The sequence below is a fragment of the Dromaius novaehollandiae genome, chromosome 1 (genome assembly GCF_036370855.1).
Source record: "Dromaius novaehollandiae isolate bDroNov1 chromosome 1, bDroNov1.hap1, whole genome shotgun sequence".
NCBI lineage: Eukaryota > Metazoa > Chordata > Aves > Casuariiformes > Dromaiidae > Dromaius > Dromaius novaehollandiae.
The window spans coordinates 120,376,184-120,402,547 of record NC_088098.1 but is presented as its reverse complement, the minus strand read 5'-3'; the positions used below and the strand labels follow the sequence as shown (position 1 = coordinate 120,402,547).

The 26,364-nt window shown below is 40.6% G+C and overlaps 1 protein-coding gene across 1 annotated transcript; it reads right to left on the bottom strand.

Moving 5' to 3' along the window:
- Nucleotides 1-1,021: 1,021 nt before the first annotated feature.
- IGSF5 (immunoglobulin superfamily member 5) lies at nt 1,022-25,953 on the bottom strand. Its single transcript, XM_064505469.1, has 8 exons — nt 25,887-25,953; nt 23,726-24,046; nt 22,368-22,676; nt 17,129-17,260; nt 16,561-16,585; nt 13,418-13,530; nt 11,517-11,593; nt 1,022-2,592 (listed from the first exon to the last, which is right to left on the bottom strand). The coding sequence occupies exons 1-8, from the start codon at nt 25,951-25,953 to the stop codon at nt 2,524-2,526; spliced, it is 1,113 nt and encodes a 370-aa protein (XP_064361539.1). The 3' UTR covers nt 1,022-2,523.
- Nucleotides 25,954-26,364: the final 411 nt, after the last annotated feature.

Genomic DNA, 26,364 nt, shown 5'->3' with positions numbered 1-26,364 from the left:
GTACTGGAGATGATATACAGGCTGTATAACATGCCTGAAGAAAATAAATCTGGAAGCACAGGAATGCCCCCAACTATAAATTTCAAGGACTCTGTAAGCATTTCTTAACTTCATGCTAATTCTGTTAAGAATATACCATAGCTGTGTGGGATGCCTTCTTGTAGCTGGCAAGAAGGAAAATAGCTCCAGACTCTAGTTAACATGCGCGTTTCCATGGTTGTGTTACCTCTTTGTGCAAAAAGCCTTCATTCATTCTAGTCAGTGGGCTGTGCAATCAGTGGGGTATAATTCATATTGCTGCTGCGTGTTATCTGCTGGCAAATGGTCCCCAAGGCAAGCATGGCACTCTGAAGCACCCCCAGCTCCCAGGCAAGGTGCAGAGCCGGAGGATGACCTGGCTGCACATCGCTGCTGGTCCGCTGCGGCAACCTGGGTCTCACATCAGCTCATTCATTCCACAGCAGTGCCAGGAGGTGCTTTGGCCTGACCACAGCCTGAAAAACAATTTGGGAAGCGCTGCTGCTGCCACACTCAGAGGAGCCCTGAGCACCAGGTAGCATGGCGTGTAACTCTAAATGAGGCCTCCGCAGCACGGGAGGCACCGTATCATTGGCAACAATGTCCCTCTTTTGATTTAGAGCATCTAACCCCTTGCCCTCATCTTCAAAACAGTATTTTCTACTGGAAAATAACTGCCTTGATGCGGTCTTCATTTCTGTACCACAGGGTTACTTTTCTGACAGAAGGAAGCTTTCTAATTTTGCATGTGTGCAGAAAGTCAAAGGTCCTTGGTTTTATACCTGAGATACAGACTAGCATGTCTCTCCCACAAAATGGGCATTCTTCTAATAAAGTGGATTTTTGTGTGTTTTTAGGTTACAAATTTACACTGAGCTGTACTAGTAACTAGCAGATGTCAGCAATATCAATACTAGCAGATGTCAGCAATATCAATACTTACACCAAAATAAGATTGATCTTTCTCTCAGTGCATGATTATTTCAAAGAAAGAACACAGGTATTCCACAGTATAAATTATTTGTATTTTCTCTGTATAACATTACTATTATTTACATACCATGTTGTTCAAGAGAATGCATTTCAAAACTCTGCTTTAACCACACAAGACAGAAAGAGTGGAGACCGCCAGAATTTGAAACAACAATTGCACATGACAGGACATGAATTGGTTTCAGCTCTTTTTCTGATAGACTGACAAAGAAAATGTGACCAACAGTGCAAAATCTGTCACTATTTAATGAGATCCCAAATGCTGAACATGCAAAACAACTTTTTCCTGAGATCAGGGTTTGGATTTCTTGTTTTCATTGCACAGAATATCACTGAAGAAGTAGTTCTGTTTCTACTTCTTTCATCACTCAAAAAGCACACACATGGGTTCATATGAAAGATTAATGTGCAAAACACTGGATAATTCAGAATGCTTTGAGTGGCTGGAAAAGAGAGTATACTGGAAAACAGCCTCTTTTGTGAAGGAAGTTTGCCTTTGTGTAAAAAATTAATAAGCTGAAATTTTTTATGTGAAGTATAAAATTTCAGCCAAAACATTGCTGCTGGAAATCATTATTTTTAGTTTGGGAAGGCACATATAGGGTCCCATGTGCCAGGTCTGTTCTACTGGCTAGGTTCCCTAGCCAGGCTGTATTTCTCACAGTCACTGTCAATTCCATCCTTGACGAAACAAGAGGGTGCAGCATGATATCACCAGCCACCATTCTCTGTGACACACATCACTTGGCTGACAAACTCAGCCCACAGGTAGAACAGAGGCATAAAGCATTCAAGCAACAACTCTTACAAGTTAGGAGTTTCAAATCCACATTTTTCAGCTTAAGAGTTTTGCCTTTCAATCAAAACATGACTTTCTGGCACATGGGTGAGTGCTTTTTACTTGACACTGGAATATTGTTTTTAAAAAATACTTTAACAAAAGAATGTATTGAAATGAAAAAAAAATTATTTCTGATCCATAGATTGTTTTGTTGGTAATTTTGAAAGACCCCTAATGAAAATTTCCCTTGATTTTATTACAGAACAGAAACTGAAAAATGTTCTTGATTTATGAGCTTAAGGTGATCAGTTGTACATCAAGTAAATTTTAAAAATGCAGTAGGTATTGTATTAACCAGTATTATTATTAACCAGCTCTTCCAAACTCATAAATCTCTAACAGTGACAGTCCTTGACCTTGCTGTGGATAACCAAAGATGTCTGCCCAATTTTGCTGACTTCCTTGGGACCCGAAGCATGGATTCCTGTTCTTCTAGAGTCTCATGGAATTCATTGCCTCTGAATTTAAGATTGTCATTCATGTCCATTATATTGCTGAGATACTGTATGCTATGTGGTAAAGGTTGCAATTGTATTCCATTATCAAAAAAATAAACAAAAAATAACCTGTAGCTTAAACCGACAGAACTGGTGATGACCTTTCTTTGTTGTAGGAAGCCGTCCAAACGTGTAACATGCAGCTGACAGAGGATTTTCCTGGAAAAGGACGTCCTAAACATGTGTCACATTTCTAATTTTCTTTGGACTGATCGGATTATCAGTATGTCTTTGAGGTCGCACCTAGGGGAGAATAAAAGCAGTTACAGAACTAAAAAAAAATCCTAGGAAAGTAGGGCTGCAAGGGACCTCAGGAGGTTACCTGCCAACCCCTCACCTCAAAGCATCATACTAAAATTAAATCTATCATTAGCAACCCACTCAAAATCCAAATACAAAGAGGAATAGCAAAAAAAAAGAGAAATAAAACACTTATATAAGCTTCACATGCTCACACCGATGGCAATTCTGGGAATTCATTAATTGGTCATGTGCTATCTGAGAACTGCTTGTGTACTCCACAGTCTGTATTCTTTTAAGCAAAAGACAATGTTGGACTTTTATCTTCTGGTTTTCTTAACAAAACTACCTGATAAGCTATAATAAATACTAAACATCTGATGTTGCCTTCCAAATATATTAAGAACATCAACAATAAGCATACCAATATTTCATGTATCTCAAAGACAGTTTTCAACATCTCAATGTTTATTTAAAGCGGGCTTTTTTTTTTTTTTTAAGTTCCCATGATTAGCATGATCCCACTTGAACCCACAGCAAAGAGGGTTTTCAAATTGACCTCAGTGAGATCAGATTAGGGCAAACATCCAGCAGGTTTGAAAACCTTATTCTCATTTGCATTCAGTGCAATGGATTTCCAATCTTAATTACTTATGTACTTTTACAAAGTATAACTGCAGAGGAAAGAACAAAGAAAAATTTGTTCTCAGATGCATCCAAGAAATGCATGCTTTGGATATTTAAACCTAGTAGTGAGACCTCATGTAGATAATTACAAAGTAGCTCTAAGGAATGAAAATTACTTCCAAAGCTGTAATCCTGTGTCTTCACATAGCTTCCTAAATGAAACACTATTGTCGAACAGCTTGCTGTGGCTGGCCCAAATGCTGATTTTTGTCTTCCTCCAAGTACAGGCTATCTGCTGGCTGCTGCTTTCTTCACAACTTCCCCACCTTGTCCCAAGCCCTTTGATCTTCATGGAAATCTCACCATCTTTCTCAGTGGAAATTTTTATCAAGCCCAAGCTAAGATTTGGTTCCCAGCTATTGACCAAACTTTCTATATTTTGTTTCTCAAGCATTAATCATGTACAGTCTGTATTGCCTTGGTATTCTTCCAGTATTTAACATCTTAAATAATGCATCCGGTACATATACATTATTGAATAAGCCATAGAGGAAAATGTTAGATAACACATGTGGACAATACTTCTCTGGTGTCTAGCGAGTCCCAGCACCTCAAGGAAAACCATGGGATAAATATAACTATCCCAGGAACATTTCATAAGACAGCTGCCTTCTGTTTTAAACACAACTCATTTTTTTTCTTTTCCCTGTTTTGTTGCTAAAACATACTGCTGATTTCTAAATTTACCCTTATTTACCATTTCTTTCAGCAGAGAGGAGTGGTGCTCTGGGAAGTAACAAGATTGCCTGTCCCTGCTCAAGAGACCTTTTCCAAGATATTTCTGCTGTTCTCTGCTGCTCTTAATTTCTTGCGGTTCAGCAGTAGCCCAAAGACCTTGCTGGTGCTCAACAGAGTTATCACTCATTCATTTCCAGAGCACATGAGAGGTTTCCTTTGGTCTGTGTTACCCAGGAGATTAATATCTGATGAGATTTGCTCCATTAATGCAGAACAGTTGTTTTTATTTCCTGATCCTTCAATTATAGGTCTGTTAAGGCAAGCTTTCTCACTAGGCCAGAGGTTTTGAGATACTTGCGACTTCTGCTACCTTCAGAAAATAACAGATTTACCAAAAAAATGAAAAAAAAAACAGTTGGAAAAAGATGAAGGCAAGTGTTATGCTTGTAGTTAGGGTGTGTTCCCACATACTCTGGATTGTCCTTTGAGTATAAAACACACTGAACTGGTTGGCATACTGAGTAACCAGAAAGTTTCAGAGGGAGTTCAAGAGCACCTCACTGCATACTCCCTCTGAAATTTCCTGACACACATAAATACTTGAATCCCATGTTTAGCAAAATATTGGTGTGGGAACATTTCCAAGAATTTGTTGCACAAAAATATTGTATTGCACCCAGATTTACTGAAGGAAAACACACTCAGTAGAAAGCGCATCAGATAATGCTGTCATAAGAAGCCGTGTTTATGACCATTAGTAGCCAATACTTGGTTTGGGTTTAAATTTGATTTTGAGTAAGGAGAGCTGGCATACTCTCACGCCAGCTGGGTCTAGATTGCACCACTCTTCCTTACCTGACAGTACTAGGGTGGCTGTAATCCAAGCAAGCTTGTTTTGCCTTAAAAATCTCATCTGCAAGAAGAATCCATCGCAGTCCCTGCCCTGTGATGCCCTTTCTCCTCACCACCAAAGGAGGAGCTGAGTAGCATCTGCTCCTATTACAGGCCTGCAGTGTGGATTGTGCCAATAATGGACTAGGTTCACCTTGGCCCTGCATCTTTTACAGTTATTTGCCTTAGCGCAGATGTCCGGGGTTACTCATATTTTATTCTCACTGTGCTCTGATATCAGTTAATGAATAATTTCATGAATTTCAATCAATTCATGCTGTGTATTGGCCCATTTTCTGTGGAGCTTTCTCTGAAGAAGCATAGCCTAACTGAGGTTGCAGTTAACTGGTTATAACTTCACTGAAATTGAGGCTGCTGGCTGCTAGCTTAGTGACCTGGAATTCATTCTTTGATGCTACTGAAGATCCCAAATTCAAGGCAGTTACAAATACAAAATGCAGAGGAGTAGAACCACAACAGCCTTTTCATATTTAAACCCTGATATGCTACTGCTGCTAGAGCCTCTGCTTGGTTTTGATTTCAAAGTTGCTTCTTCTTCAGATTAATTCAGTGCCCTACTAGTCCTGTCAGTCCTAGTTGGAAAAAGTGGTTTCATTATTCACTATATATTACACATTGAAGGCAAAGAAGACAGCTCTAATGGTTCATGCAGAGCCCAACATTACAGGAGCAAGTTTCTAAAATGATCCCCTCAGTCAGGAAGAAATATCATCAGCATCTCTTTATGTAGTTTTAAGTCTCTTTGTACTCTCAGATAACCATAGATATTTAAGTTCTGTTGACTTACATCTGCCCTGGATGATGTTTTAAATTGATTAGTATAAAGGGACTATTATGCTGGCCAAAGCTTTGCATGGTTTGTTGGCTTTGGTTGGGAAAAGATGCCCAATCTTTCCATCTCTTTCATCTCTTTAGCCCCACAAAAAGAGAACTAGCAATAGACAGATGAATCAGAAGGTAAAATAATATGTTTATCAGCCAATTTCAGGGTTGAATCCTTCAGTGATGTTTTGGATATTGATCTTCAGTCAATGAAAGAGAGAATTCTGCTATTACAAGGATGTTGTAGTCACTTTGCATCCCATATGACATCAGTGATATGAATGATGAACACACATCTGGCATTGTGAAACAGGGTTCTGATCTTTAAATTGATTTGACGGATGGCAGCTCCTCAGACACTGATGCTATGGAAATGTGTGATAAGCTGAAGGCTTTTCCTGCTATTACCCAACCAGAAAGTCCAGGGCTAACTGCGTTAGAACAAATTGCTGAAATTAATGTAGGAGTACTTCCAAATATGTCTGCATGCATCACACATTTTGCTAACTGTTATAACAAAAAAATCATGAAGGAACAGCTGTATTCTGTTTTACAAGGTTATTTTTCTCCCTTCTCTCAGTTTTTATTTCTCACTCCAAATTCATTTCATTGACAGGAAAACACCCACCCAAAAGCTCTGAGTACCCTCAGACTCATTCAGATGCGTCATTGCTTCAAATAGCAAACCAGTTCCTGCCTATAAACTTTTCAGTACGTTCAGCATATTTTCCTGTCTATCAACAGATACACAAACTTGCAATTCCTTTTCTTTATTCATATGTGCACACACGCACACACACACAGAGGTTAATCCCCCCCATGCAGCTTTATTCCTCCCCTTTTTCCACAGACACTTGGAAAAATTATACTTCAGTCTGTAAACTGCACTTGCCTTTTCCACATCTGTATCATCAATATTTATTGCTCTTATTCAAGATTTGCTGACCAATGACTATTATAACATGACATACTCTATAGTACATTTCATCAGTAAGTGTAAAATTATTTGCTGTCATTGGTTTATATTTCTATTTTATTGGCCTTTTAATTTGATTTTGATAGCTTAATTTTTCTTTTCAAACAATCCACAGAGTCAGTGCAGTTATATACAGTGCAATAAATGTAGCTACAATTCATCACTCATTTTCTCCCCAGTATAAAACCACAACCACAACTAAATAATATTTCCAGTTTATAGAGCGTCATTTAGAGTAGTTAAGAAGCGAAATAGATCTGTCCCCATTAACGGAGCCATGACTCACTTTGGATTGAAGACGGAGAGTGTGGCTGTGGTGGCAAATCCAAGCCTCATGTAGCTCTGCTAAAATCAGCTGGATTACACCAGGGATGAATCTGGCCCACTATAAATGATCACTCCCTTTTAAGAAATGATCATCTCATTTATCATAGAGACATTTATGGCATATTAAATGGACTTATTACCAGGCTTGTGTAGGAGACTGTCCAGTCCTGCAAGATACTGAGTACTTAGAGCTCTTTTTGTACCAATAGGACTGAAAAAATGCATTTCCTCACAGATGGTACTCAGGACCTGGCAGAACTGGCCCTATGGCATTTGCTCAGGCTTAGCTGTGTGTGAGACTGGCCCAAAATCTGCTAGAGTCAGGGGAGGGATCCCATTCACTGCACTTGGGTTTTGGAAAGAGCTCTGCATAATAGATCAGGGCATATGAAACAGCCCCTAGATGGGACCTTAGTCCCTAACACCCGTTTGGCCTGCAGTTCAGCCCGGGGACTAGGAGCAAGGATTGCTATCCTGCCATCGCTGATCGTGACAAAATATGCAATTAAGCAGAAGCCTGTAACTCTGCTCTCCATTTGACCTTTTCTTGGCTAATATAATCAGAGTGAAGACCTTCCAGCACCCCCTAACTGATGCTCCTGGCCTCCTCTTCAACTGGCTGGTAATTTTTTCCTCAGCTCAATAATTTAGTTCAATATTCATCATTTTTTAAATGTCTTGCACATCTTTTTTTTCCCCTTCTTCTTGGCTGAGGCATTAATTTTCCCTAAGGTGATTTGCCAAATCTTTTGTCCATGGTATGAATTGATTGGTGCAATTGCTGGGCAACATTTATCTTCTGTGAATGTTTTGCATTAGTTTCTGATTCAATGAGGTTTGATGGTGAATAGCTGACCTAAGTGGTTTTCCATTGTCATCTTTTACAATGAGACCCAGCAGGTATCTCAGGGCTTTGTACCAGGTTGGATCAATGGGCAAGGACTTCTGAGGAAACGAAATCTTTGTTACAAAAACTTCCTTAATATTTCAAATCATTTAAGATTGTAGCTTTTTACATGTGGAACAGAAGGTACCAAATTTGAAGCTGATACCCTCAGAGATCCAAGAGAGACATCCCAATACCTGCAGCCTGTGCTTACTAACCTAGATGCTGAAACTTTGCATCCCTTTTTCTCCTGGGAGTGGAGTGATGTGCTGTGTAGTAGATATGTTCACCTCCATCCAACCAAAATGCCAGGTTGGAAAATCTTCATTGACTGTGATTGCCCCGCTTTCCATCTTCTTCTCACATGCATGAGTTTGTTCTAATTTTAAGGCTCCCCATTAAAATGTTGCTCACTTTGGACCTGTTTTCTGACATGTTGCTGTGGTTAATCCTTCTTGCTGATCCCATAAGGTGTCAAGGAAGCCAAGCACAGAAATCTTGAGTTCTTTGACCTTGCAGAGGTGGAGAGACGAAGATTTAGGTCTTCAGGCTGTCTGACTCTCTCCATCAGTAAGCTGGGCTCCTCATTCTCTTCCCAACCTCCTGCTGAGGGAGGACCTTCACTCCTTCTGCCTCCATGTAAGCACCGTGAAGACATTCGCTTATTTTTCCTGCTTATCCATGGAGAGAGAGGCAATTTGCTGGAGTCCACCTCTTTATGACCTTCTTGACCGTGGAAAAAATTATCTGGGTAACTCGTCTCCCTTTTGATTTTTTTCCTCCCATTTATCATTAAAAAATCCAGAAGAATAAAGAAGAAAAACCTTTGGAAAAGTTTCTCCCAGGCAGAGAGAGCCAACCGAGAAACACAACATTCTGTGCCCAGAAAATGCAGTGGCAGGAAAGCAGGTAGTTTCTGAACAAGTTGTTTGTTCAGTACTAATCAGCAAACAGTTAAATGACTTGCCATCTGATTTCCCCTACTTGACAAGAAATATATTATCACGAAAGAGCACCACGGTGTTTATTATGCAATTCATTGGCAACAGTCGTGGCTGAACTTTATTAAAATGCATCCAGTAACACAACTCCTTGTCAGGAAACTTCTATTATGCAGTTACTGGGGAAGATTATGAATGTAAAAGAAAAACACTTTTTGTCTGGAAAATATTTCACTATGTTTGTATATAAGCCTATAAAGTTATATCACAGACTGCAAATCCACAATCTTTTAAGGTAAACCTTTCTGAAGTAATATTGGCAGTTCCCTTACCAGCTTCTGTATATACAAGATGGGGGCACCACTGAGAAGCCCTGTTCAAATTGAGAACTAATTTCTCCTCACAAGCCATTTTTAGATTCCTGAATGTTCCTCCAACATGCTGAAAAAAATTATAAACAATTTTCAGCTGTAGATTATCTCTTGGTATTTTTAAAAAATATGCATGCTGTTACCGACGCAGGTAGAAGCGACCTTATCAGACTTGTACTAAACATTGTCCAGACACACCTGGTTTAACAGAAATAGTTCAAGTCTTTGCTGTGTCCTTCTGATGGATTTGACTGTTTCCATAGCCACCAGGCTGCAAGGGACCTCCTAGGCCATCTAATCTAGCATTCGACATGAAGGGCTGCACCTCATTTGTATTTCAGCTCGAATCAGGAGCAGCCTTTTGAACCCAGTCTCCTGATGGTCCCCTCTCGCAACACTTTGGATCTTGCTGTAGAGCTGCTTGACAGTGCCCGGACTGGATCCATTTCAGATGAAACCAAACTGCACGATGCCCTCCAGGAGCACATCCAGTGCACATCAATCATTAATGAACACCCAGTCTGAGGGAGAAGACTACAGCTAATGGAAGCTATCACCTCCCCTTGAAATGTGTGCAGTGCAGATGCCTGGTCCTTGACACCCACTGATTTGCTCCTCAGAGCTGATCATACAGTGCCACTCTCTATGTGAATGTAGATGTAGCTGGTGCCATATAAACATATCAAACTCTGTCTAAAACTGTTGCGCGTGGTTAGGGAGTCACACTGAAACTGCCTGGTGATTATAGGAATGTTTGAACCCTCAGCTGTTTTGTGCATGCTTTTCAGCTCTGTGTTAATACTACTTTGTTTAACAAGTAATTAGTGTCAAACATAATAACTGCCAGCCATAGATACATCATTACCATTCCTATTATTTTTAGTGTTATTATTTTGATCATTATTTTAATCGTTGATTGAATACTTTCTAAATTTCATTGTGTGCCAAAAGAACTAGACACGCTCTGCTATGATTTACATGCAATGTCATCACAAGACAGATCTCTGCACTGTACATGATGAAACAGCTCTTCAAAAATAAATGAGATATCGCTGTGTTGAGCTGGAGAGCTCAGTGCCACATTGCTGCTGCTTTCCCAAGGGAATATTGGCAAAAACCGTCACAGCGATGCTAAAACTATTTTACAAATGTATGGCATAAATTAAGATCCACATTGCTGTTGTGCTAGAAGCTGAGTCCAATGCCACACTTCAGAACGGAGGTAGCTGAGAACAGAGCAAGTCGGGGAATAAGCGCTGAACTCTGCTTCTTTATGCTTTGGTCATGTGGAAAGGGGACAAAACTCTAGAGTGGGTGTTAGCTTTGTGCTTTCTCTTCCATCATTTACTGCTGAGATATCAAAGGTCTCTAAGATCACTGTGAAGTTCCTGACCAAAGGTGCTTCTATAATGTGGAAGTGCAATTTGAGAATACAATTGTGAAATGATCCAGGGAAAATGCACATTTGTTTACTGTGTTTGCAGCAAATGTGCACTGGATTACTGTGGTTGCCAAGGAAGCCCAAGCCCCACCTTCAGCAGTGTCTCCATCTCATACCCACATCTTCTCCAGTCTGGCAGCTGGGGAGAGCAACAAAAACATCGCAGAGCTCTGCTGTGGCAAAGGCCCCTGTATAACAGCTGCCCAGAATTATTACACTCCCAGAGAAAGCAAACCTCCACATTTATAATGGTTTGTATAATACATGCAGAAGTGAATTCTCAAGAGTTGAGACAGAATTATTCTGGCTGGCAAGGCTAAAAGGTTTAAGTAATGATAACAAGGGGGCTGGAGAGGGAGGAAGTGATGTTGTAATCCTAGGAATGATAAGAAGACAATTGCCTTTATTTATGGCAAGCCTGTCCCAGCCAGGGCTACCCACGACACTTGGAGAAAGACTTAGCTGACATTTGGAGGAGGGAAGATATGAAATGGATAGTAAGGAGCAGACACAGAGTGAGGAGGAGAAGCCTGCAACTTGTGCAACTTTAGCCTAGATGAGGTGGGGAAGATATAGCAGGGAGCTGAGGGAAACAGGTCTGCGGCAAAAGCTTTATTAAATCTTTTATTCAAATATTCTTTCCCCCTTTCCTCTCCTCCTCCCAAAATCAATCTAAATGCGAGACTAACACCCAGTGGTCTTATCCTTATAAACAGAAGGTTCAAGAATGCTGAAAGGATCATTCCACTTATCCAGTTAGACTTGTAATTGTCTTTTAAATGTCCACATGCACCCCAAATCTATGTTTATAATCTGAGTATAGTACGATACACACTGAGGCTGACACAGTGTGTGAAATGTGTCAAGATCTCCGCATTACAGTTACCTTTGATACGGAACTGGCATATGAATCTGGATCAGGGACAGTAAACTTGGAAGCCATTGGGGGAAAAGAGATAATTCCTGTAACAAAAATATACAAGATTACTGTTATTCAGTATCCACCATGACACGAACCACAAGCCATCCAGGCATGCAACTAAATATGATTTAATACTAGAAATGCCTTGTGAGCCCCGTTCCATCTAATGAATATGCAAGGAGCCCATCTAGGACCAGTAGAATCAATTTATCCATGTTTATTTTAGTTTTCTTTTTCTTTAACTGCGTTAAGCTTTACAGATACCCCATGCTCTTGAAATCCTTCCACTGCACTTATTTTGTCATAATTTATTTGTTAGGCAGAAAGGGGTATATGCCTGGATTATAGACACTGCACAATAATTTTATGCCATGAAGTGTTTGATTTAATGCTTTGATAATAATGTGGTTACACATGCAAGTGGTGGGCCAAGATTTGGTGGAGATTTACATTTGCTATAGAACAAGCCTTGTGCTTAAGGACTAGAATTTATAATGCCTTAGTCACTTATCAGTAAAATCATAATTCACTAATATATTTTTACAAATGCAGTCAGCAATGAGGAGAAAAGCACTGCAAAGGACTGTTGCTCAGCCATGTTCTCCTGTGGAAAATATAAGCTGCTTAAAAACTAGGCTTTTTCCAACCCCTGCCCCTCTAGTTACTTGCATGTTCTACCCTGTCACTGCTTGCAGTCATTATGCATTTCATCACCACTGATGAATAAAATTCATAAGAGTCATTGCTGTAAATGTAAGCCCAGTTTCTTAAGGAAATGAAGAATATCTGCTTAAGCTCGATGTGGGTGTGCATCTCTGCTTACTTCAGTAACATTTGAACTTGTTGGACAGTTTCAGAAAGTTTGACATATTCAAAATGTTTCATGAGAACTGGTGAGACTTTGGAAACCAGGCTTCACTGCTTTTGTTTTTCATGGAATTACTTGGATTGGAGGCAGAGGAAAGGAGAGAAGGGAAGCTGTGTATAAAGATCTCCTTCCTCAATTATGTGGCATGTTATGGGATAACTGTTGGAAACAATATTCAATGACATTTGGCAAAACACATGGGTACAATTTTTCTCACCCATGGCTATATCTTCCCCCAAAATATGCAAATAGTCTCTGAGATAGGAAACCAAAGAATTGCCTACAGTGTGTGAAATGTTATGAGGATACCGATATACCATCCTGAAATATCATTACAAAAGGGAGTATTTTTTATGATAATGTTGCACAAATGGACATGACAACAACTTATTGCACAAAAAGATGGTTATTGTTCAGTTATATGGGTAGCAAAAAAACAGTAAGAAAAAATATTAAAAAAAAAATTGATGGACGAGCTTGAAACTTTCACACATTCAGCTGAAGTTTGAGAAGCAGCACAAGTCCCACTAGTTAACCAAAGTAAAAGAGCTTCTTCAAAAGTGCACATATGATGTCTCCTGTGTTTCCTGTGGACTCTTTTGCCTCTTTTCTTTCTTTCTTTCTTTCCCTTTTTTTTTTTTTTTTTTTTTTTTTTTTTTTTTTGCGGTCCAACTGCAAAATACTGCCTAAATAGCCTTTCATATGGGAATCCAGTATTCTCACCTCTGGCCCTAGAGGGAATTTAGAAGAATAAAGGTATTAAAAAGAAAAAAGAAAACCTAACATTAAATTCAACTGCAAAGAGCTTTGACTTTTTCCCTGTAGTTTTGAAAGACCATGTTGTAAAAGATCCAAAATTCACTGAAAAGGTTCAAGCCAGGCACAAGTCCACCACAAGGTGTTGTGAAATGTCATCATTTAAGTGCTTGACATATTGTCTGTAACGCTTGTGTTGAGAGGCAGCTCAATGCTATGTGATTCACTGACTTAGACTCACCTGGGATGTGTTCTGTGTGCTTTGGTTCCTCTGGAATGTATCCACGATTTTCGTTACTATTTCTTTGGCTGTTTTGTGAATGGCCACTATTTTTCTTCTTAGTTGAAGCTTTTCTAGAAATAAAAGTACCTATTGTTAGAAATTCATTATAGGAGAACTCTTAAGTAACAGCACAGAAAAACAGAGAAAAAGGGATATGTCTTACTCCTGAAGAAACAGATGCAAAATATTTCTGGGCTTTCCAAGTATTTATCTGTTGCAAATTCTGTCCTGTATAAATATTATCTATGCAGTTCTGCTTAGAAAATTTCCATCATCTGCTTTATCAGTGAGCAGGAAAATCAAATGAGAAATCTGCTAAGACTTGAAGTGTCTGGTCCAGATCATAGGGTTTGTAGGAAATGAATTTTGATCTCAGATTCTGAATTACAGGATAGTCAGTGGCTCAGTGAGGGAACACAGGTCAGGTCACCTGCGATAACCCATCATCTTTGTGATATGAGCTCACCCAGTTGCAAAACAAAGCATATTAGCTCACATCACCACTTTGGAGTTCACTCCCAAATGATTTATCTGTACACTCTGAAGTTAATATTTTACTTTGGAATTTACTTTACACATGAACATAGTCACAGTGAAATTAATAGAACTTCCTTGGTTAAAGCTACACATCTCTGGATTTGCAGAATTGACCTGCATAACTAGACACTAAGAAAAGAGTGTACTTGTTACTCATGACTGTTATGCTACAAGAGATGCTCCTACTCATCTGTTTCTACCACAGACTCCTCCCCAGTATAGGCCCAGATCCATCTTTGCCTAGTTTTTTGGGGTGGCGAGTACAAACTCATGGCAGGATTGTGGCACTGCAGGGATTTGTAGGTGAATGGTGAATTATCTTTGGTTACTAATATTTGTGGAAACTGCTGCATTTACTTTTTATGTTTAGCAAAAAGATGCATAAAGCTTCAGGTGGGCATCATTGATGCACATGTAAATATGATGGGCCAGCTATGATAAGTGCTTTTTTGTTGTTGTTTTTTAGGAGGTAAACATGTTAAATACCACCAAGAAACCTGTCAAGGTTGTTGAAAGATAAGAGCAATTGTTTAATAATACCACCTCCACATCTTAGATGATACTGCACAGTCTATTTTATCTGATTCTTAGATTTCAAGAAACTCAGTGTAGTAGCCAAACCCGAAGCAGTTACAAAAAAGTGCAGGAGGTACAAAAAGCTGGTTAGACAAGTTAAAGGTATTTGTGGTGGGGAGTAAAACAATACATCTTTGGTCTCACTTCTTCTTCCTCCTACTACAAGGTGGCATCAGAAATCCAGAGAATCTTCATTCTTTTTTACTTCAGATAGGTTCCCTCCACTTCCCCCCGCTCTCCCCTCCAAAAAAGCACTACACCTACAAGACCTGGAAGTAACTGTAAATAGTTCCTGTGATTTCAGCAGCATTATTTACACATGCTGAAACTTTGCAGAATGGTCAACACTGAGTTCCTGAATCCAAACTAAACCCTAGAGCCTGGACTCATCCCAGTGCTTATGCATTTGCTTAACATTAAGAGTGCAAGTAACCTTTCTGAAGACAGTAGGACAACCCATGTTTAAAGTTAATGGGCAAATAAGGGCTTTACTGTATCGGGATCTAAAAAACACATTATGTCATGAAGATATAATTTTATTTACCCCAGACCGGATTCAAAGAATATGGAGAAAGTAATATTAGGGCCTGTTCTGGGCCTGCTGATGATGTCTGACAGGAAGCACTGTGCAAACTTCTGAAGGCAGCAACAGTGGGCACAATCCCCAGGAAGGAGATGGACTTGGCTGTACCAGTCCCTGCTGCTGGGCAGATGCTTCCCCACACGTTCAGTTGATTCTGCCATAGTAGGATTGATCCTTGCAGCAGGCTTTTGGCAGAACCAAGTTAGAACACAAGTAAAAATGCTTTGTAGTGCTTCATTTATACCAAAACCAATAGGCAAGCTGCACTTGCTTTTGGCCTCCAGTTTCCAGCTGATTTAGTCCTGCCTATTTATATAGCTGCACTTGGTAACCTGACTGATTAAACATCACGAAATAAGGAATCACCTAGACGTTTACTGGTACGGCACAGTATAATTAACATCATTTCCTCAGGAGAAAATAGGGTTTCTTTAATTTCTGTATTTTCCTTTGTATCAATAAAGAACAGTATAAATGGAAATCTGTCAACAGGCCTTTACAAAAAGTTCCCCCCAAGAGGCCATTAATGACGCTAGGTATTACTGAAGTGAGAGGCAAAGTGTTGCACGGGACTGCAAACCCGTTAGATTAAGAAGTTAAACGCTCCATAAGCATAAGCTGTGTATGAATTTACAATGCTCCCTAAAAACTTAGAGAAAATAGCATCATGTAGTGAATAGGCTCTTAACACTGATGACTGCGGAGTCGTGTTTTTTCACGTGTCCCTGCCTGCAATAATGTACGAACGGCTTTGTTTGCAAGCGAGTCTGATACTCGAAGTCTTGATGCTCATCACTGTGGCGGCTTTTTTGGTTGCATTTTTGTGTTTTGTTTTGTTTTGTTTTGTTTTTTTATCGCCAGCCACTAATGAATTTGCAAGAGCCGGGCACGGCGGAGCGGCTCGCCAGCCCCTCTCGGGGTCGCTGGTGCCGGCGCAGCCCCGCGGCAGCCCGGGCCGAGCCGCTGGCTCACAGTGACCCCCTGTGGGCGCTGCTGCAAACACCCGGCGCCTGAAAACCTCCTGCAAAGAGCCAGTTTTTAAGGATTTGCTTTGCCCATCAGCTTCAGAGAGGGGGGGGGGTGCTTGCCCACTCGTAGTGCTTGCAGAATCAGGGTTGTCGCTGCGTGATTTTGGGTTTTTTTCGCCCAGGTTATCATGGAAACAGAAGTCGCAATCCTCTGCGGATGGTGGCCCTTGCTGTTTGCCCCTCCGGCCTGTCCCTTTCCCTGCACACAGGCAGCCCTCTCCCAGGCTGTGCATGCCCAAATGTGCCAAGTCGCACAGCAGGGCTGACCCAAAGGTCAGCGAACATGAGGCAAGGGAAGCTGGCACATCCCTTTCACCATCCTGCAGCAGCCTGAAAGAATCTAGCTAAAAGAAAAAAAAATCCCTTATTCAGCTTACCTTATCTCATTTTGATACGTGGAGCCTGAAAGAAAAAATGAATCTGTTTAAAATGCAGGAAAAATAAATATGCCCTACTAGGGATCTCCTCTTAGAGCGTGCATTGTGTTCTAGTTACAACAGGAACATCTCTCCTCCCTGTTTACAAAATTGTGCAATATCCCTTTAGAACAGTTTACACAGAAATTGGAAATTAGGAAAATATCTGACAAATACAGCATTGAAGGTATGCTTCAACAAAGAACCTCAGCACAGGAACTAAATGTCACTGAAAGTTAATGTACTTCTGAAAACTACTACCCCCATGTAGTTAATATGCATGGCAAACCCGGTGGGCCACTGATTACTTTGAAAGCAAGTTATATGAAAAACAACAAGGTGAAAGTAAGAAGCATCTTCAGGTTACTGGTCAAGAGCATGATCTATCTGCTCACACTTTCACTTACAGGTCTTTGAACCATACCAGAACATAGTACCAGATTTATGTCTAATTTAAGGATTTGGGGTTTTTTTTGGTTTTTTGTTTGCTTGTTTTTAATGCACAGAGCAGCTGTGAAGGTCCACTTACCTTTCTTCTTTTGGCAGAAATAGCGTACGGCAACCCCAATGATAAAGATCAGAAGAACAAAACCAACAAGTGACAATACAACTGCAAGTACAATAATCCATGTGCTCGTGCTGTCTTCACGGTGATCACTTTCTGTTAAATTAAATGGAGAAACATTGTATTGTTAGAGCCTGGAAACCTGCTTTTTCAGAATATTTACCTTTTCTGTGAGAAGCTTTTAACTGCTTGTTATTTGTTTAACAAGGAGGCTGTGTTTTTCCAAATGACAGGATTCTGTATATATGGACGGTGCCCAAGAATTTAAAATGTTTCCAAATGCTAATTCCTTGTTGCAGTTGTAACTTTCCCCATAGTTACTTCTCTTTCTGAAAAATACAGAGTTGTAATCTTCTTACCGAAACTTTATTTTGTACATATTCTGAGTCTCCCAGCATTCTTCAGAGACTTTTGGGGCTGGGGAGAGGGGTTAAGATTCAATTTAGATGTCTATATTGTATTACTATACTGTACTATTTCTGTACTTTATTAAGCATCTTGCCTAGTTGTTCTAGACCATGGAGGGAAAATAGGTGTTTTGAATTACAATTCATTTGGCCAAATGTGTATGTGTCCCTTTGGATAAGATGAACAGCTCTCAAGAAGTGTCCATTTCTCCCCACTGGCCACCATGATAGCCTTAGGTGACTAAGGGCTAGGGCAGGAGGGAGATGTCTATCTGGTAGATATGATCTTCTGATAAATCTCATACTGGGATTTCTCACTGATTTCAGCAAGTATTTGATTTTGGTATATACTTTGTAGGTCATCTGTTATCCACTTTATCCACTGTAAAGAGCAGTGTAGAGCAAAAACTGTAGAGTAACACAGTTTTGGGATTTGCAGCTACTAAGCCCTCTTCACTTCTGGTGTTTTCACAACATTAAAATATTCCTTTGTCTTTGCTGTAATCTACAGTATTAAATGAGGTGATTTCAAAATAATTCAATGTCTTGCTGAAACTCGTTGCTATGAATAAATGGTTTTGCTAACAGAGCTGCCACATGTGCAGAATTTAGAAAATACCTATATTCCTTATGCAGCTGGACGCATAAAGAAAATGTCAATTTTGATTGTCATATCACCCTGCCCTTTGGTTTTGACCAAATATTTCAGGACCACTTCTAACTTGGGTACCCTTTGGAAAGCTGCCCAAAAATCACTTTGGCAGTTGTTTAGAAAAAACTCCCAATCTGAACTACAGGTGTGAGACACATACAAACTTGACAATACTCATTCTGTCATGCTGGGTTTATGCACATCACATCCTTGCTAGAGGTCTCAATTAAAAACTGCATGCCAACATTTACCTGACAGCCTCTGGGAAAGGTACAGCAGCAACATGGATGATTAGTAGCTGCACAGTGTCACAGCTATTCCCCTGATGTGTGACCCAGAGTATCTGCTGCTCTACTAATGGCAGGGGATAGAGAAGTAAATCCATTCTATCTACAGATTTGCAGAGTTTTATGTGCTTGGGGTTTGGAGGCTTTGGACTGCAGAGATACAGGACTGAAGCCTCTGGCAAGCTAGGGCCTGTGTTAGGATTCTGAATTCTCCAAAGCTCAGGTCATTATGATTAAGCAATTCATTGCAGTCTTTTCTCTAATCCTAATGCACAATCAGTGCGTTTTAAATTTCCTGTGACAATTAAGGAAAACAAGCACTCAGTAACCTGCAGACTAGTAGTTAATTCTGCATGCTATAATCAGTTGTGATTACGATTGATTATAAACTCGTTCATAACAAACATTTTCATCCAGAAGTGCTGCAACAAGTACCTATAGTTTATTATATGTTGTTCTATAAAGCATGCCATAGGGATTTCAAGATAGTTGAAATATGAAAAAAACAGCTCTCTTAGCTATAGGGGGTAGTTTAGCCCCAGCATGAAGGAAGAAGCCAAATGCTCCTTCTGCGCTGGACCATACCTCCATGCTGGCTGCGTGACCAAGGTATTTTGCTCCCCATCAGGCTCAGGTTACCTGCCAAAAGAGGCGCTACAGAGCAGAAGCAAGAGAGACAGGAGACAACACAAATACCCTCAGGCTGTTCTGCAGTGTAATTTTTCCCCAGTTCTGGGATATCCAGAAAGAAACTGGGGATGTGACCAGCAAGTATGAATACATGGGACACCAGCTCAACATGTAAGTTAGGGCACAAGAGAGGGGCTCTGAGAGATGAAGGAATTAAACCCCTTTCAGCCCCACTCGTACATCCACACCAAGTTACATCAGGTGCTAAATGTGGATGAAGCCACTTTCTCATACTATATGGCCCATTCTCTGCTGCTATCCTAACATTTAGCTTCTCCCAAAGCTGCTTGAGAATTTACTAGAGCAAAGCATCTCCAGAAGAGGGAATTTTCCCTGAGACATGCTGGTGACCAAGGAGAAATGAGACTGAGACAAAGCTGAAACTTTGGAGCTCTGTGGCTAAGATAAAAGCAAAGGAAGATCAGGCTTCTGGCTGATTCCCTAGTCTTGAGCTCCTGCAGTGCAAAGGCCACATGAAGTCAACACTGAAGCCACAAAAAGCTTAAGTTCAACTAAGGGACTCTGCCAAGGGCCTCATGTCCCAGGAACAACTCTGTGACTGCTTCTGCTGAGATGACTCCATAGGAGTTCCCAAATTTGGGGCTCAGCCAAACTGAATTGTGAACGAGGCACCTCTGGAGAGCGGAGTGACCATGATGAAAATGCATCACCTTGTTAACTGTAAAAAGAGGCCTGAGATTAAGACTGATACAGATGTGCAGGAAGGCAGCACATTCACCTGCCAGGTGATGGCTTATTAGTTAGTGGCTGTGGAAGAAGGATCAGAAGTTTTCTGGTTACAATGCTTGTGAATGGACAAGGATTGCTCATGAGGAACGTGGAGGAGAACTGAACTAGATGATTGCTCAAGCTTTTAAGTGAGGGCTGAAATCGATATTACTATAGTTTTGGGAAAGATTCCTTTGATGTTTGAAGCTAGCCTTCTTCATTCCTGACATATCTGGCTAAGGGTGAGTCTGTATATGAAAAGTCAGAGAAGTTCTGATATTTAAAGTATGATATATATTAGATATCTGCATCTGTTGTAAATGTCACGTCTTTATTTCATTCTCATAGTTCAGAGATTTCCTTTTCTCCTAGCCTGACAAATTTTGAGTGTCTGCTGCTGCACAATGATTTTTCCAAAGAGAAATGAATGATGGTCCTATACAATCACTAATTATACACTAATTGTGCTTCATGACATCTGTTTTTCTCCTCTTCTGATTTACAGTGAGTAGCTATGGAAACTGAGGGTGGATACCTCTGTAGTTCACAAATGAGGAGGCAGGGGAATTTATTAATTTCCTCAGGATAGCTCTATTTTGCTTAGTCAGTAATTAGGAGCAATCTGACTACAAAAAGTTGTATTAAAAATGATGAAATGACCTTTTTCAATTGCATTACAAAATGAGTACTTCTGAAAGGACTTGCTAATAATGATTCATATGTAAAATAAAAGGCACAGTTACTCAACCTCTTTGGTTGTTTATATGTAGAAACTTCTCTACCACACTGATCGTCAATCTACTGTAAGAATGTCTTCGTACATGGTGTATTCACCCATTACAGAACAAGAATTGGTTCATCAAGAAAAGCTGTCAACAAGATTATTGAAGTTCGCGATGCTCACCACTTCAAAAAAAGAAGCGTAGATTTAAGGCCCTACTCTGTACAGAAGATACCTGGGGAGCCACTGTAAAAACCTCCATACAACTTATGCATTTTCCATACCACAATGTATGGCTAACAAGAAGGATGCCATTATAGGATGGGCTGTGCCACCATAGCCAGCAGTGTACCCATTACCAGCAACCTCAACTCCTTCCACAGCCTCATGACCATGTGATTATTGGTGCAAGCTCAGCTTGCCCTGAGACTCCTCTACTTTACGACTGAGAGTCTCGGCCAGTCCCACCAGAGAAAAGCTGCAAAGGACAGAGTGGTATCATCTCCTCATCTGCATTAAACACTGCTAACCCACAGGGAAATATTTCTTCTTACTTGTTCTTACTGTATTATGGTTTGGAAAAGAAAAGCATTTTTCATAGGATTCTGATAGATTGTGAGGTAGATCTTTATTCATAGTCCCACTTGCTTTGTTTCACACTGACAGCATAAAGCAGATAAAAGTCATGCTTTGCCTGATGAGTGTCCTAACACTGTGAATGCGTTAATCTGTGGAATTTATTGTTGTAGGATGTCAGTGAGGCCAAAGATTAGCAGCATTACAAAAAATTGTTTACAGTATTAGCAAAACTATTTAAGGTTATCAGGGGTCTTGCTAATAGTTCTTGAAAGATTTATTTGACATTTATGTGTGCATTAAATCCACCTTAAATTTCCTTAAATACAAGGAAACAAAAGGCAACCTAATACACTGTCCAAAGAACTCCACATATGTTATTACGTATATGCGTATTTTTCTAGGATGTGAAAGAGACCATATCAGGAAGAAGAGAGCAGGCCAAATGGCTCTTGGATCTACATAGACCTTGGGGTACAGCATATGACAAGAATGCTACCCAGCCCCACTTGGGTGCCAAGGTCAGTGCAGCTTGGGGTTGTTACCAGCAAACTACATTAGCTCCCTCACATCTGCTCAGTGCTCATACAGAGAACTTTCTGCTTGCATTTGGAGAGCTAGTGCAGGATCTATTTTGGGTTGTGTGCAGAAACTGGGCATGAAATCCAAGGTTTTTTGAAGTCAGTGGTAAAGCTGGTATTGAATATAGCAGAGCACAGTTTCACCTGAGGGTTTGGCCTTGAGCGAATGAGGTCTAGAATCTTATTTTCATATATGGGACATGCCATAATCAAAGATGTTTCACATCTAAGTTCATTAGATGAGTTCTTGTACAAGGAGCCAAGGATTGTTAGCAGTGAATCCATAGTAGGAATCAGTGGCAGATCTTTTGCTTCATTCATTCATTTTGTTCAGATTGGTCTTAGGTAGGACTTTCTGGTTCATAGGACTTGTATCAGTCCTCTCACAGTGGTGAATTTAACCCTACCTATGTATGAAGTTGTGACAACCAGGTCTTAATTCTATCACCTCTGCACATCTCATAGTATTTGGTTTGCAAGTAAAAGATTTTTCAAAACAAAACAAAAAAGCATAGTTCTGAGAAAGTAGCATAGGCAAAGTATAACAAACATCCACTTACCTAGAGTAGAGTTGAGAAAAAAAACAGTTACAGTTGCATTCTGAGGCCTAGGGAGTGCTTCTATATCAGCTAAACAAGTCAAAATCTCAGTGTCCGTTGGAGTCAAAGTTAAGACGCTCATGGCATTGTGAAGGCCATTAGATCCTTGACTTTGCTGGGTAACATACCTCGACTTATCTATGAAAGAGTCATTTGCCATCCAGGTAATGTCTGGAGCTGGAGCCCATCCTAAGGCTTCACAAGCAATTTCAACTGTTCTGTTCTCTTTTACTGTAAAGGTGCTATTTTTGATGAATAAAGATCCATTAACTGTAGGAGGGAAAAGATATTTTGTTCCTTCAGAATACTTGGATGCATTGCTTTCCTACTGATAATTTCAAATCTTACCTTGCTACCCAAAATTAGTCATGTCTTGAGATATGAATTTAAAAACAACTATTATTAACACTGATGTACCATATGCATGACATAAAAGTGCAGATATTGCAGCTGCAACAACACGTTGTTTCCCACTATCTCTAAAACACTAGACTCAGCCTTCAGTGCCTTTCAATAAAAAGCAATAGATTATACTTTTTAGTCATACTGATATATTTCCAGCTGAAGGACAATATAATGTAATAATTGTGTTTCTCTGTAAATTTTAAGCATGCTCTTGGGATTTATCAGGAAAAGTTTACAGGTAGATGATGAGGTGTTCTTGTTGTATGAAGCATCTCTGACAAATGGATTTGTCTGGTGGTTAGATTCTGCTTTACTAGATGCACTGCGTCACTAATGATGCTTGGGGAGGAAGAGGTCTCATACACAGGGGCTTCATGCACGGGAGCTTTTGCTTCCTTGGAAAAGGTAGCTTACAGCAGCAATCATACGATGAGTATCACCTTGTGTCTCAGAGGCTTTACCTCTACACTCCACTAAACAAAACTCAAATAACCTGGCTTTAGGACTGTGTCCTAAATCAGAAAACAGAAGGGAGATCTGCACTAAAAAGAGCAGAATATCGATGCAAAGATGTTTGTATGGGGTAGTCCCTACTGTCCTTAGCCAAAAGATCATTTTTGATTGACTGATAGTTGGCCTGATATAGCCTTCAGGCTTTAATGACTTCCATGAAATCCAAAAAAGAGTAAGGAGACGCAATGGGAAAAAACAAGGGCAGTTCAATCCTCTTTTAATGGCACTCTGAGGGTGACTCTGAAAACTGCTGTGACAGAAAAATTAAGACAAGGAGGACAGGAGACAAAGAATGTTAAATAGGAGCATGTACTCCTTCATAAGATAATTTGGGCAATCCATCAGAGGATTTCTTTAAGCACACTATAATAAAGTAGCATTCCGTTGGCAGCCATACTCACCTTGAACAGAAAGAAATGCAAAGGCACTCTCGTTAGCTTGCTGGGTGCTGCACTCTATTTTACCAGAGTCACTCAGCTGCGTGTCGTGGATGATCAGCTCTGAGGTAAACCCATTACTGCTGGTGTAATTTTGAGAGGTGAAGCGGTCTGATGTTACAATAGCTCCCTGAGGATTAACTACAGTGAGGACAGGACTTCCGTCTGACAACCAGATGAGAATTACCCATCTTAATGACACAGTGCAATTAAACCGGGCTTCTGAACCAGCTAGGACTGTCACATTAGTAGGGCCCGTTATAATAGAAGAACAAAAGCCAAGACCTGGAAGGAAGAAAAAAACACGCAATCTGTAATCACATAAACACCAACATCAGCCATTGGCTTAATTTTTATGGTCAGCAATGCAAGAGGATAAAAAGCAAGAACATTTGGTTCAAATGACATTATTCCCTGGGAGCAGTGGGGTATTAAGCACTTAGTTATGTACCAGGAAAGGCTGTTGATTCAACCATGCCAGCACTTTCCTTCTGACTTTTTCTTCAGTACCTGATCCTTTCAGAAGGAGATTCATATCTCATTTTCAATAATGCCTCACAGTAAATGGTTAAAAATTATCTATGGTAAAATGAAACTGCAGCCGAGTAGTGCTGCGCACACAGCAGTAAGCTGTAGGCAAATGCTACACAGGCTTGCTATAAAGCATCCCCAAGCCAATCTTTGTCAACCCAAAAAATATAGGCTTGTATAGAATAAAAAATCTTAACCTATTTAGAGATGGAAATGAACAAACAATCTAATTTTTCAGCTAATCTCCAGATGAGATTTTTTTTTTAAGATGCATTAGATTTTTTGTCTCTCTGCCTGCCACTCCTGAATCACTTAACTTTCTCTTTTCACAGAGTCACTAAAGGCCAGGCTTATTACTGCTGAAGAAAAATGCTTTCACCCTTAAAAAGGAAAAATACGTGAGTTCTCTAGACTTGAAGTACATAACAGAGTACATAGCAGGTCCCTTAACTATGTTTTCCTTCCACATACCTCAGATTTCCAGTGATTCTTTTCTACCCCCTTCCATATGCTTTCCCCTCCTCCCTGCTTTTCTTACACGTGATTCAAAATACATTCTCCCCTGCTATCTCAGGCTTTCTCTTAACCAGATCTGCTGTAATTCATGAGTTTTTCTCCTTAAAGGCACTGTTCGTTTGGCTAATATTTTTCAGAATTCAGAGCTCAGCTCTGTTGAAGGCATTTTGTTTTCTTTCCCTCCTCAGCATACCCAGGGCCTCCCATTGCCCTCAGTGGAAGGAAAGCACAGCCGTCGGCCAGGCGGAGGGTGGTCCCCTGTGCGTGGGAGCGCAGAAGCAGTGACTTCTGACAAGCAGGAAGCAAAAGAAAGACAAAGGCCATCTTTTCAAGATAGCAGCTGTGACTTCAGTCCATGAAATAGCCAAGGGAAATAGGTGCCATTTTGAAAGTGGGCAATTCTTAAAGCACTTCTCAGAAAGAGGACTTCATATGCCCTCATCTTCCCTGAGGGACAAACCTTCAAACATGAAGAATGACCTAGGTTATTGGTTTGGCATCTTAGGAACAGTGCTTGAAAGCAGCACTGTGTGAAATTAGGAACCTGCTTCCCTGGGTTTTCGTACTGCATGACCTCCCTATGGATTTTGGCTCAGTTCCCCTGAGCACAGTATGTCCATGTGTAGCAGAGCAAAGGCAGAGGTACTGTCAATAGCTTTCAAGGAAGAGTAGTTACTGACCAAATGATCATAGGATCACGGGGTAATTCAGGTTGGAAGGGACCTCAGGACGTCCCAGTCTAAGCCCCTGCTCAGAGCAAGGTCAGTCTGAGTCAGACCGGGTTCCTGAAAACTTCCAAGGATGGAGACTGCACAGCCTCTCCGGGCAACCTGCTCCGCTGCCTTATTATCTTTATTTTGAATACGTTTTTCCTCATATGCAATATGAATCTCTTCTGTTTCAACTTACACCCATTGTCTCTTGTTCTCCTGCTATATGCAGTTGTGAAGAGCCTGGCTCCATCTCCTTGATAACCTCCTTGCAGGTCCTGGCAGGCTGTTCTTAGGTCTCCCACAGCTGTCTCTACTCCAGGCTGAACAAGCCTCAGTCCTGCAGCCTCTCCTCACAGGGCAAATACTCCAGTCCCTGACCATCATGGTGGCCCTCCACTGTCCTCGCTCCACTTTACTGATGTCTTTCCCCATATTACCACAATGTTAAGTTATTGTAAGCTGGCCGTTCTCACTAAGGTGCTGCAGCCCGCAACCTTGACAGTTGCAGATGCAGCAGAGAGGGAGGGACACAGTTGCTGAGCCTCACCTCAGAAAACTGCTGATGCTCTGCATCTGACTGGGTGCAGCTCTTTCACCCTCCTACCCTGGGGCTGCTGCCACCTCTTCACCTGCCTCTTAGCTCAGGTCTGCTCTCTCTCAGCCTTGTGCTGGGTCAGGGCAGGGGTAACCAAGCTGGCACATCGAACGAAGGCAGAGCTCCCCTGCAGCTCACTGTGACATGGTTACACTTTGACAGGAGCACAGAGAGATTTTGGTGGGAAAGGACCTATGGAGGTCTTTAGCCCACCACCATGTTCCAAGTAGGGCTAACTTCAAAGTTAG

What these genes read in the sequence shown, in the direction of transcription:
- IGSF5 (XM_064505469.1), bottom strand. Translation starts at nt 25,953, where the DNA reads ATGGGGAAAGACATCAGTAAAGTGGAGCGAGGACAGTGGAGGGCCACC. An exon ending in TTTTCTCAACTCTACTCTAG is followed by an intron (nt 17,261 to 22,367) that starts GTAAGTGGATGT and finishes TTAATTTAACAG; the next exon opens with AAAGTGATCACCGTGAAGAC. An exon ending in GCACACAGAACACATCCCAG is followed by an intron (nt 11,594 to 13,417) that starts GTGAGTCTAAGT and finishes TTTTTGTTACAG; the next exon opens with GAATTATCTCTTTTCCCCCA.